Below are 13239 nucleotides of genomic sequence, written 5' to 3'. Positions count from 1 at the left end.
CTCATTTTTCATATATTGTCAACTTGCGGCATTGCACTTACTATAAACATATCTAATATGTTCACGCAACTTTATTTTCATTCTTGATACTAAATAAAACAAAATGGCTCAACGGAAACAAAGTGCAAATTGGCCCACTTGATTTCTCAGACTTTTTTTCTGTTCGACACAATGAAATGCAATTTAACACTTCATGTGTTGTTTATTAACTTTATTCAATGATAGAAGTAGTAAAGGTGACAACAAACTGTATCCCGACTTAAACAATTTATTCATGTATACATCAATACTTTTATTTCATCGGTTATTGCGAGTAAAAACATGCTCGGCACTTTCCCATCCACAAGCAGAAGCAGATGATACATCATGTTTGTCCCAACACCAGTCATCTCAAGATGTCCTGCGATTCAGCCTAGACATCATATGCTCAGATCTCTGCAGATATGAAAATTGCGTGATTAGAATTTCTTGTTAAATTCAGATCAGCAAGAAAAACAATAACTTGGAAAGCTTATAGTAAAAAGATAGAATGGCTATTACGATTAAACAAGAAACACTAACCTGCTCACTGTAAGGAAGATATTTCCCATCAAAAGTGACCACCACACGATCTTTTCCATCAGCACCCTGTACCTTGTCAACTGAACAGTAGAAGTCAATAGCTGACATGCTGCAGAAGGACAAATGCCAAAATTAGATGGTTAGTATCCTTGAAAGATGAAGGCCTTTATAGCATTCTGAAGAAAAAAAAATACTCCCGATACCCACATTTTAACATGTTACCAGTTACAACTATTAAGATATAGTGATCAATCTAGACAACAAAATGGTGAATCCCCAGGGATGGGTGTTAGAGAGGATACAGGCTTCACGCTATATTTATTCCCTTTTTGAGAGAGAAAGGTGCATGTTTTACATCAGTCCTTACTGTATATAAATCCTTAACTTTGTCCACGCGCAACTTACCAGGAACGTGAAGTCAAGAACTAATGCATAAATGAAGAGAAAATAGAATGAAACATAGGCAAAAATCTTACATTCCGTCGCCAAACTCCTCATTGATAATTTCCTTGATGCTCTCTCCAAAATGCATAACAGCTTCGTTCAATCTGCGCAAAATTGCATCGTTAAAAAGACTATCCACTAGGAACTAGAATGCTATTCTGGTGTGTTGCCAAGTCGCATTGCCAACATGAAATGAATGTACTAAAATTGTTATCATCTGGTAAATTTTCATATATTGGAAATCAGAGACAATATCTTCCAGTACAATAGCATATCATTTATACCCAAGTATTGAAATTAGTAGTACAAAGTAAGCCACAAATAGAACGAATCATTTTTTTAGCATATCATCATTTATAACTCATTCAAGTATTCAAATTTCAGAACCATGTATAGCACAAAGGAATCAGTGCTTAATTTTGGTGTCCTCACAACCCTAGCAAGCATGTTCATCCACAGGATCAAAATTTCACGCAGGCAGGCAGAAGGAAGCATTCGACATGTTGGCGAATGAGTAGAGAAGCAGCACCTGTATACGGCGGGCTCGTGGATGATGTCCGGGTGGTAGGACCGGAACGGCGGCTGCATCATGAGCGCGACGAGGTCGTCGGTGAGCCCCGGCACAGCCGCCCGCAGCGCCGGCGCCGTGTCGGGCTTGAGCTGCGCCTGCCGCCGCAGAAGCTGCGCCACGTACACGTTGGTGAGCCCCGTCTCGGCCGCGATGTCCGAGAAGCTCTTCCCGCTCTCCGCCTTCGCCGCCATCAGCCGCCGCACCACCGCCGCAGCCCTCTCGCCCTCCATGCCTGCGCGACGACGACGACGACGCAGCCCCCCCCCCCTCCCCGCCTCGGCTTCTCCTCCGACGCTCCGACGTGTGCTGTGGATGGCGCCGCCCGTCGCCGTCGAGGGTGGCTGGCGCGAGGAGGAGGCGGCGGCGGCGGCGGCGGCGCGACGCACGGTGGCCTCACACAGCTCAAGAAAGAGAAAAAGAAAGATAAATTTCGCACGGAGGGCGACACGACACGACGCGCCTGACAGGTGGGGCCCACCTTGCGCGGGCGTAGAAAGATGGCCCACATAGACTTGGCCAACCAAAGATTTGGATGGGCCTAGGCCCGTGATAGTTTAGGATGGGCCTGTGCTGGTTGGGCCTAGGCCTGTGATAGTTTAGGATGGGCCTCAGCCCGTGATAGTTTAGGATGGGCTTATACTAGTTGGGCCTAGGCCTGCGATAGTTTAGGATGGGCCTACTGGTGGGGGTTTGGCCCGCCAAAGCTTGGATGGGCCTAGGCCCATGAAAGTTTAGCATGGGCTTGTACTGGTTGGGCCGCCTAGGCCCGTGATAGTTTAGGATGGGCTTGTTCTGGTTGGGCCTAGGCCCGTGATAGTTTCGGATGGGCCTGTACTGGTTGTGCCGCCTAGGCTCGTGATAGTTTAGGATGGGCCTAGGCCCCGTGATAGTTTAAGATGGGCCTGCCAGGGGTTTGGCCCATCATAGTCTAGAATGGGCCTAGGCCCGTGATCGTTTAAGATGAGCCTGTACTAGTTGGGCCTAGGCCTGTGATGGTTTAGGATGGGCCTACCAGGGGGTTTGGCCCACCATAGTTTAGAATGGGCCTAGGCCCGTGATGGTTTATGATGGGCCTGTGCTGGTGGGTCTCCGTCTCTTAGGCCGGAGCCTTTTGGTTTAGGCTGGGCCGGTTGCAGGCCTGGTTTGTGCTGATGGGTCTACGTATTCTTCTTCTTTTTCTTTACTGATGACTAGCAGCAGCCCCCCTTTTTGTGTTATTGTTGTTGTAAACTACGTAGTAACAAAATGATTTTATTCCTTTTCAGCATAAAAGTAGTGGATTATAGTCATCCAAAGACCATTAATGGTTTTGGAGAGCGATTTTGCTATACGTCTATCTACAGGTTTTCTTCCAAAAATCTGTCAAAACGTCAAATTTATATATGCATTGTATCTTGTATATACATAACATATAATATAAGTATATAACGGGTAACTTTCATGTAATGGACCGTTAGATTTGTTCTGAGATAAACAAGCCGTAAGGGAAAAAAAAATCACAGCACACTTTGATCTCGTGACTCCACTTAACAGGCAACAGTTACATGTATAATTATACTATAATTGTACTCCATATTTTTTTACGCCATTGATTTTTATCTATGTTTTACAGTTTTTTTTAAATATGCAAAATTATAGGTCATTTTTAAAGTTTCTTCAGTAACAAGTCAAATCATAACTAAATTAATAATAATTATATAATTTTTTTAAAATAAGACAAATCATTACAGATAGATTTAAAAGTCAACGACGTTAAATAAAAAATAGCAAAATGAGTATTATATTTACACTCGGCAGATGTATATAAAGAGTCCCTTTCGAGAGAGAGAGAAAGAAAACGACGGTATGGTCCACCGGAGCATCCAGCGCCCTTTCACACATGTAGCAACACGGCAAGCAGAGGTTGCACACATGCATAACGAGGGGAGATGCTCAATTCCTGGTCCATTTCGTGCCAACTTTCCAGCAGCAAATGCATCCCAACGCCCCAATCTATGCAACCAAAAGCTGCACGCACAATCGTTTTATCTGATCTTGCTAGCTGCTGCCCACCACTGATCGAATGCATGGATGTATGCAGAGAGAGATCGATCGATCGATCGATCAAGAATGGCCAGACAATCGTGAGTTAGTTCATATCTCTGCATTGATCAGCCCTACGTTTTCTCTCAACATTTTTGACCTAGCTACTCCCTCGGCCCCAAAATAAATCTATTTTTCAGTTTTTGGATATAATATTTTAGTCTTTGTCTTATTTAAAAAATTACAATTAATAATAATAATAAATGATAAAATATAAATAATGCTTTATGCCTGATTTTTTTTAAAAAAACTAATAATATTTTAAAATAGGATGAATGGTTAAACAGTGGACTAAAATAATCTTTTTTTAGACAGACGCAATACTTATGTACCTTTCGATTGATCGATCGATCGTAACCGTCTAGCTCCATAGCATTTGGTCCATCTCCTCTCCTGCATATCAAGATTCAGAACAAGTAGCATTAATATTGGCCTGACTACATATAAATGAACTCGCCCTAATTAATTAATTAACTAGCTAGGCTACGTTTATATTGTACTTACGTGTTTTTTCAATGATCCATGGACCATGGCTAGCTAGCTAGCTGGAGATACTGCACTATTATCTGTTGCAATGAATACAGTATTATAGTACTAGTAACACTACTGATATTTATTGAGTTCTCTCTAGATTGCCAGAATGAAACCATGTGCTCCCATTGGTTGCGACTTTGCAATCTGCGTCCTCTGACGAGCACTGTGAATATAATGCGCAACTCTTGTTATTAGTACCAGTTGTCGTGATGAGATTAATTTTCATGCGTTCCAGACGAGCATAGCTACCTAGCTACCGCATGAAATTTACTGGATATATATCGTCAGGAAACGCTAAAATATAGAGTTGATGTTATATGCTATCCACTCCGTCGTGAAATAAACAAACTTAATATTGGATGAGCATGATGTATATTGCGAGGAAACGCTAAAATATAAAGTCAATGTTATATGCTATCCACTTCGTCCTAAAATAAACAAACCTGGTATTGAACGATATATATTCGAGTATTTGGAATTTGGACAAATATTTGTCCAAATTCATAAGTACCAGAATGTGTTACATTTAGTGCTAAGTATGTTAATTTTGAAACGGAGTGAGTATTACATGTGGAGTTATGAGTGTAAAAAAAAAATCAAATCTCTCCTGGATTCATCTAGGCTGGAATCACAGTTAGGTAACTCGCTGATATCTCCCACCAAGAATATATATAAATGTATTTAAAGTTTTTTTGAGAGATTAAAGACTAAGGTAAATTTTGTTAGAATTTCTATCGAATATAGTTATAATAGTTATATGTAGGATGGATTTAGATCGAAACAGATGCTGAACTAGGCTCGGTTTTTAAAAGAGAAAGGTCACTACTGTAAATGGGAAATGGTTAGGCATTGAGTAAAAAGGTAAAGTTATTTTGGGATTTTTTTTAGATAATGAATAGATATCTAGCCTTGACTAAAGTTATTTTGGGATAGCGAAAGTATATTCGTGGACACCATGAGAAGCCGGCTCACCTTTCATCTGCATCTATTTATCACTCATATTATTTTTTGGTTTTTTTACATGTTTACCGAACTGCTAAATAATTATTTTTTTAAAAAAAATTAAAAGTTCATGATTTTACTTTGTAAGGTAGAATTTTAATTTTATAATAGTTAATTTAACTATCCATACTATTAATATCTATAAAAATATTCTTTTATCTTTTACAAGAAAAAAAACACATCTATATCGAGGGGTAGATATATGAGTAGGGTATTTAGGGCTATAGCCCTACTCTTGATTCTAAATATGCATTAAAACTTTATTTTAAAACTTTAAAAACTAGAAAATAAAGATAGAATTATATAAATTCAACTAATTAAGCCCTACGTTTGAAAAAATTCTGATTCCATAGTATTTATATAGGCATCTATCTTCCTCTTCGGTGCTTCTTCATGATACATTCGCAGCCTGCAAGCCAGATCCAGTTAGCAGTCAACTCAAATGCTTGGTTTTCTCCCTGGCCCCTGTTCAACCGTGCAAATTTTGGACACTACTGCACCGTTTGATTTCTGTCTCATCAGTTCGGTTGCAATGATCATTGTTATGTCCTGTCAGTTGTCACAGGCTTCAAATGTCACAGCCTAATAATCCATCAGTAGTTCACAAATACAGTTAATTATCTGGAACATAGTGTACGTAGTATTACTGCTAAGTACTATCAGGGCAACCACTATAGAAAAAAAAAAGGTAATATCGTTGTCCCATAACTTTATTTTTTCGTGTCCAACGTTTGACCATTCGTCTTATTTAAAAAAAATTTATAAAAACTTAAACAAATTAGTCACGCATAAAGGACTATTCATGTTTTATTATCTAGTAAGAATTAAAATATTAATCACAAACAATTTTCAAATAAGACGAAATAAGACGAAGAGTTAAAACATTATATAAAAAAACTGAAAACTGAGCTTATTTCGGGACGGAGGTAAGCAATAAATGTTGTCTTTTTACTGGGTAACATACGTTGTGGAAGGAAATGATAACTATTGTCAACAATAAGTAAATATAGAATATTTATTGACTGTGCATGTAAGTGAGGATTGATAATTTTTCTTGTAGTGGATCCCACCTTAAATCTCTTCCAGTACACTTATACATCGTGGTGAGTGTGAATTTTTTTAATGGTGGGCCCACATGTCATAACCCTCTCTCTCCCTCTCCCTCTCCCTCTCCCTTCCTCTCTCAGGCGAACAGGGTGAGGGCAGCGAGCGCTCGGCGGCTCGGCGCCACGCAGGGACGGTCGGACTATGGGCGGGCGCGGGCGTGCGGGTGGCGGGCGGACGACTGCGCCGCGACGACGAGGTGGAGCAACAGGATGGAGGCGGCGGCGAAGCAAAGGAAGCCAGGCAAACAGCGGTCGGTTGGCCGCGCCGTGACGACGAGGTGGCGAAGCAGAGGTAACGCCGTCCGCCGTCCTCCCTCCCGCACGCCGCCGTCCACCGTCCTCGCCCCCGCCCGCCCTCGACCTCGTCCCCGCGCTCCGAGATCAATGGCATCGCCCGCCACTGCCGTCCCCCGCTTCGCCGCCGCCACGACGAGTCCTCCGCTTCGTCGTTGCCGGCATCCTTCGCTTGCCGTCCGCACGCCCGCACCCGCCCACCGTCCGGCCGTCCCCACGCGGAGCCGAGCGCCCGCTCGCCGTCCGGCCGTCCCCGCGCGGCGCCTAGCGCACACCGCCCTTGCCGCCTTGCCTTGTTCGTCCGAGAGAGGGGAGAGGGAGAGAGAGGGGGTTATGACATGTGGGCCCACCATTAAAAAAAGAAAAAATGTTGACTGGGCTGCCACGTAGGACAAAACCATTTTGAATTGGGTCGAGGGGTAATTTGCCCAATATTGAAAGTTCAGGGTAAACGATGTCTGATTTTCGGGTTTAGGGAGATAATTTGGCTGACCGCGATAGTTCAGGTGAGTAATTCGTACTTTTTTCTTAAAGAAATGCTGATGAAGAGTTTGTTTTTAGCTTAGAAACCCTGACCACAAAAATCAAGAAATTAGCTCACCCAAATATTCAAGTCGAACGGGCCCTAATAGTCGACGAAGCACTTACTGCTGTACACGCCCTTCATTTCAGTATTTGGAGTGTAGTGATTAGTTCCTTTTCTAACGAAAAACCAGCTTTTCATGAGATCGCTGGCTTGATGAGTCACTGGAGCCAATCTTAATGAGAGTTTTATGGATAACAAATAGGGCATCATGTAGACATTTTGATGATGTGACAAAGTACTAAAAGAGAGAGATAAAATGAGTTTCATGTAGGGATGAAAACGGATCGAATACGGACGGTAACTAGCTGTATCATATTCATTTTCATTTTTTTTTCAGATTCGAAATCGGAATCGGAAACCCCGGATACGAAAACGGAATCAAATATTGTCGAATACAGATACGGACCGAATATGAAACGGAACGAATACGGTAACGAATAATTTTTGGAATATGAAAACCCCTCAAACCACGCTTCTCAAATCAAGGAAGATATATTCCTGATTACCTTTTCTAAAATAATAGTTGTATAATTGACTTTCAATGAAACACATCATAAAAAACCATCGACATCACCCCATCGTCAGTTCATCACCACATTCACGTGTTGAAATTAGAAACACCACATGTAAATCACACAATTCATATCTGTCACAGATTCAAATTTAGAGAGAAGTACATAACAGCATAAGTTAATCATAAATAAGTTCATTACAGCCACAGCCTGTCACACATTCACACTTAGTTCATACATAAGATAGTTCATCCAGAAGAGAGCAGTAAAATACACAAACAAACACCAGTTGAGATGATGAATCGCTGAGTTAAGATGGCTCCACGACGATTCGTTGGTGGTGATGGTGTGGCAGGCGTCGTCGTACTTGTGGTGGTGCAGCAGCGGCGGCGTCACATACGTCGACTTGACAAGGCGTCGGTGGTGCCGCGACAGGCGTCGCCGTGTCGGCGCGTGGAGGTGGCGTGGCGGGGCGTCGCCGTATCGACGCGTGGAGGTGGCGTGGCGGGGGTGTCGGCACCGTCGGCAAAGATGGCGAGGAGGAAGACGAGGGGAGGTGGAGAGACGCCTGACGTTGGGCGACGGCGGCAGGGGTGGGCGCGCGGCGTGGGCATGTGGGGATGTGGATGCGCCGCCACCCACCAACGGCGTCGAGGGAGTTGCCGATGCTGCACTGGTCGCATGCTCGTAGTCGTAGCTTGCACCTCACGCATGCACGCACGTACTGGGTCTAGGTTAACTTGGTTATGGTCTTATGGGCTATTGGGCTCAATCAACAATATTTGGGCTACCTATGCAGCTGCGGATATCCGGAAAAAAAGACCGGATAGTTTCCGACGGATTTCGCAATCCGACGGATAACAACGTTACTGTATTCGAATTCATATCCGGGAAAAACTATCCGAATTCGAATCCGAATCCAGAAAAATCCGAACCGGCCCTATCCAAATTCGAAAATAGCTTCGGAACTCGAAAACTATCCGTACCATTTTCATCCCTAGTTTCATGGGGATAACAACGTTACCTAGACAGCTTGTGTCTTACATGTAACCTAAAAAACAACAATAGATGAAACTATGCATTAAGAGATAAGTGTTTTATTCTAGTTTTAAACTTTTTAGATGACATGTCACTCTAGATAATCGTGTCCATGAAACTTACATTGATGATGGCCTAATAACACATTCCCTTCTAAAATCAATATAAACATAGGGGGTGTTTGTTTCACTTTTTAAAGGTTAAAAAGAGTCATACGACATATTTTCAAACAAAAAATAATTTATAAAAAAACTTTTATACATTTCTTTAAGCAATCTAAAAGCTAAGCTAAAAAATAAATAAGAAAAGTCCATATCAATTTTAAATTTAAGATTTAAAATTTAAATTTTAGCTTATGAAAAGCAAAAAGATGGGGGCAGTACTCTTGCAGGTAGAGTGCATGTTTTTCATGTTCTCCCAAGTGGTATGGGCGCATGGACGATCAGATGTGATGGTATGTGCACAGTTGGAAGCATCAATTGCATTAATTTGAAGGAGGTGCATGATACTGTGTGAAAGTACGAAGACATGTAAACTGCTGTTGTTATTTGCTGGTGTTAATATGACATTAATTAATCGAATTAAAGTTTAACTCGATTGATTCTAGACACTTTTAGATTCTGATTGTCCGCAGGTGACCAATTAAAAGGAATATAGTTTACTGATTATTAATCCTAGTTTAGAATTATTAGACCGTGAAAAAGCTTAGCGCAACTGCAGACCGATTTACAACTCAATACTTCTTAATTGTTTTTCTTAAATAATTGTTCCGAAAAGGTAATTGTGACGACAAAACCCAATTACATCTTGGTACATATAAATTACTTATTTTTGAATTATTACATCATGAAAAGTGATAACTGAGAAAAACCGGGCATTGGTATCTACTAATATCAAATTTAATATCAACAAATTATGGAAAAGTTGTTGTACTGTATTATAAAGAAAACTTGCTCTACTTATAAATTCCTAACTAATAAAAGATAAATTAAAATAATATTCCCTTAGTCCAAAAAAATAACTTATACGAATGTGCTACCCATATAAGTTAGTTAATTCTTTTTACAATATATCTAGAGAGAGTAATGCGATAGCCCGTGCAGCATACGAGTTGACAACTAAGTTATTCAAATCGGCCGCTCAGAATAAGATAGAAACTACTAGCAAAAAGAAAACAATTAGATTAATTTCATAATTCTAGGGCTTTACTATATGTTATATATATATAACTGTAAATACGCGACCAGACGCGGTTTCTCAAACTTAAGTCAGAGGAATGTGGGTGAGCCCCATCGTCCACGGGCCCACATGTTAAGTTAGAAGATAGACCGCCATCTAAAGTTGATCTCTGGCAACAAACTTGTAGGGGTCCAGGTCTCTCAAGGACCGATCCAGAGTTCACTAGCTAGGGTAGCCAGCATGCCCAGCTCTCCATCAACTCGACCATACAGTAACATATATCGTTAAGATCGTACTTAATTAAGCTCATAATTGACAGGGCTAGAATTAATGTTTAGCTCTTGACTCTTCAAAAGCAGGACACATGCATTGAAGTCAAGTACTCTCGCCATCTCTGGTCACCGGGTCTCTTCCTTAGCGTTAGCACACGCACATAATAGGAGACGGAACCAGTTAGGAGTCACCACTATAGTTCAAATCAAGAGAACTTCTCCGATACATTCTACTACTACCAGTAAGAATTAATCTGAGACATATAATATGGTTGGTAATATAATATGGTTGGTAATATAATTTAATTGTAGTCATCCGATAAAAATAGATCAATGGTACGTGTTGATTAAATTCTACTGCCGGTAAAATGCACCGGAGAGGTCAGGTCAAATTAAATATGTTATTTTATCTAAACTCTTTATAAATTCATATTTTCTCTGAAATTTGCATAAAATTAATATAGAATTTGGAATTAGGGCTATAAACTGAGCCTTCGCTGTCCTTGACCCTGTTCCGCCCCTGGATCAGACGAAGGCTAGTATAATCACTGTGAGCTTATCGAGAGCTTTGTGTGCACACATGCTCAGTCAATTGTTTCCAACACAAATATGCATTGTCTGTGACTGTCCATCCCAAATTAAGCTCTACCCTCTCCGTTCCAAAATAAAACAAAATAAACTCTAAAATTTTTTTATCCTAGAATAAATCGATTAGTGTCGATCATCTTATTTTATTTCCTCTCGAAGATGGATCGTCTTCTTCCTCGATCCACCGTTTTCTCGCGCGCGGCGATGGCGATGGCGATGGCGGCGCGGCGTGCAGGGCCCGGCTGGCCGGCCGTCCATCGATTTCCCCTGCCTGCCATGGATGAATCGAGCACCGTGCAGTGCTATTCATGCATTCACGGGCTCGTACCTAGCTAGCTAGTAGCTAGGGTTTTTGATGTGATCTGACGATGGAAGACGACGACCTCCTTGTACGCCTCTGCAATCATCTGCACGCACATTGTCACCGAGCACGTACCGGCGCACGGCCGGCTAGCTAGCTGGCTGGCTCTGTAGCTATTGCACGCAATCAATGGCCGGCCGGCCGGCTGCGTGACCTCATTCAATGAAGTGGGCCGGCCGCCGGCGAACGACGACGACGGTGGTGGCCGAGTCATGATCTATTGATGTCTCCAAACCTTGTAACACAATAGAAGGTACGTATGTGTCTCCAGAGTCAGACCAATCGGGCCGCGTTCGTTGGTGGGAGTTCGTGGCTTTGTTAACCGGTGCGGAAAAACATATCAAAATATGATTAATTAATTATTAGCTATAAAAAACTTATAAATAGATTAATACGATTTTTAAATTAACTTTTTTATATAATTTTTTTAAAAAAGTACACTATTTAGCTGTTTGGAAAGTCTGCGTGTCGAAAACGAAGGAATATGGATTATTTAGCCGGGTAAATGAACGCGGCCTCAATAATATTAATTTGGCGTTGATTTCATAAACGTATTTTACGAACATATATAGAAATCAACATATAGATAGGTGTTTACTATCTCGGTTCCACGGAGACTTCTTTTTAAGCTTTATTCATTTGTCCCTAAAAATTACTTTTTAAACAATTATTGCATTGGAGGTTCGTAAAGTTGGGATAAATTAATGCATTGGGATTTTGCAAAAATAGGAGATAAAATGCATTGAGATTTTAAAAAGCAGACACCGTTATAGTCTTTGCGGATTGTATTGATTTGTACAAGGTAGATTAAAAATGAAGTTTTTTTTGGATGGATGGAGTAATTTTGTAGCTATAAGGTTATTATAACTTACCCCTATGTTCCAAATTAACTTCATTTCACATTCATCACACACCTGTAATTACAAAAGCTAAAAGACTAAAATAACCTTCAGTTTATTAAATCCCAATATAACTATCTCCTAATTTATCTTTTTCCAATGCATTTATTCTTTGATTTTCCAAATTCCAATACAATGATTATTCAGAATAAACTTATTTTGGGACAAACTAGAGCAACTAAAAATAAGTTAGGATTAATTCGTACGAGAAGCTATGACACACCTCTGAGCCCCTCCAAGTTACTAAAACACTGCAACGGAAAATTGACGTCGATCGCCGTCTAGCTTGTGGCAGCCAGCCAGCACGCCTCGCTGGCGTACGTACGTACCTCCTGGCTCAATTTCTGCCCTGCCAATTAAGTACTACTTATCCGTCCTAATAAAACTAACTTTTCGGTTTTTTTAAACATCTGACTATCCGTTTTATTTAAAAAAATTTAAGAAATTTTAAAAAAATAGTCACACATAAATTATTATTTATATTTTATCATCTAATAAAAATAAAATTTATTAATCGTAAAAGTTTTCTGAATAAGACAAAAAGTTAAATATTGTATCTAAAAACTAAAAAATTAATTTGTTTTAGGATTGAGGGAGTATTTGCTTTCAACAGTAAATATAGAGAAGTAGAAATCAGCCTAACCAGCCGAAGTGTGACAAAACAAAAGTCGCACTGTGTCACGTACCAACCCCTAACCAAATGCATGCACTGCACCCCCCTGCTCGTCTGACAACCTGATCGACCATGCAACCCAACGGTAACTTCTCAACCACTCTGAGATTTTTATCTCCCTTAAATTTAGATTTTTTACCTTATAATGAAGTTAATTTTAGGCATTTTTATTTTAGTTTATTTTTGGCACTGTATACTCCCTCGGTAACAAATATAAATATATATACACTATATTTAAATCTTATACTAAAATATAAGCATTTTTAGCACTGTTTAAACTACTTATCTCATCTATCACTTATCATTCTTTTTCTTTCAATTTTACCTCTCACTTATCCTTTCACGCTCATCCCGATCCATTTCTTATTTATTAACAAACACCATATTTTTTTTCTTTTCAACCTTTTTACTAAAGAAACTACAAATGCTTACATTTTATAATATTTCTCCTTAATTTCTAGCAAGATTGCTTTTAATAAACACCCGTTCAAGAATAATTACCGGGTCTGATCGAATGTTGACCGTGTTTATTAAGGG

General features: G+C 40.4%; 1 protein-coding gene across 1 annotated transcript; it reads right to left on the bottom strand.

Moving 5' to 3' along the window:
• Positions 1–196: 196 nt before the first annotated feature.
• On the bottom strand, positions 197–1906 carry LOC102719147 (cyanate hydratase). The gene is made up of 4 exons (XM_006661789.3): positions 1535–1906; positions 1038–1109; positions 562–670; positions 197–435 (listed from the first exon to the last, which is right to left on the bottom strand). Exons 1-4 carry the CDS (start codon positions 1804–1806, stop codon positions 391–393), a joined length of 498 nt encoding a protein of 165 aa, XP_006661852.1. The 5' UTR covers positions 1807–1906; the 3' UTR covers positions 197–390.
• Positions 1907–13239: the final 11333 nt, after the last annotated feature.

This window comes from Oryza brachyantha, chromosome 10, assembly GCF_000231095.2.
Source record: "Oryza brachyantha chromosome 10, ObraRS2, whole genome shotgun sequence".
NCBI classification, from domain to species: Eukaryota; Viridiplantae; Streptophyta; class Magnoliopsida; order Poales; family Poaceae; genus Oryza; species Oryza brachyantha.
Note: the sequence above shows the minus strand (reverse complement) of the source record. Positions and strands in the feature narration are given on the sequence as shown.

What these genes read in the sequence shown, in the direction of transcription:
- LOC102719147 (XM_006661789.3), bottom strand. Translation starts at nt 1,806, where the DNA reads ATGGAGGGCGAGAGGGCTGCGGCGGTGGTGCGGCGGCTGATGGCGGCG. An exon ending in CACGAGCCCGCCGTATACAG is followed by an intron (nt 1,110 to 1,534) that starts GTGCTGCTTCTC and finishes AATTTTGCGCAG; the next exon opens with ATTGAACGAAGCTGTTATGC. An exon ending in GAGGAGTTTGGCGACGGAAT is followed by an intron (nt 671 to 1,037) that starts GTAAGATTTTTG and finishes GTCCTTCTGCAG; the next exon opens with CATGTCAGCTATTGACTTCT.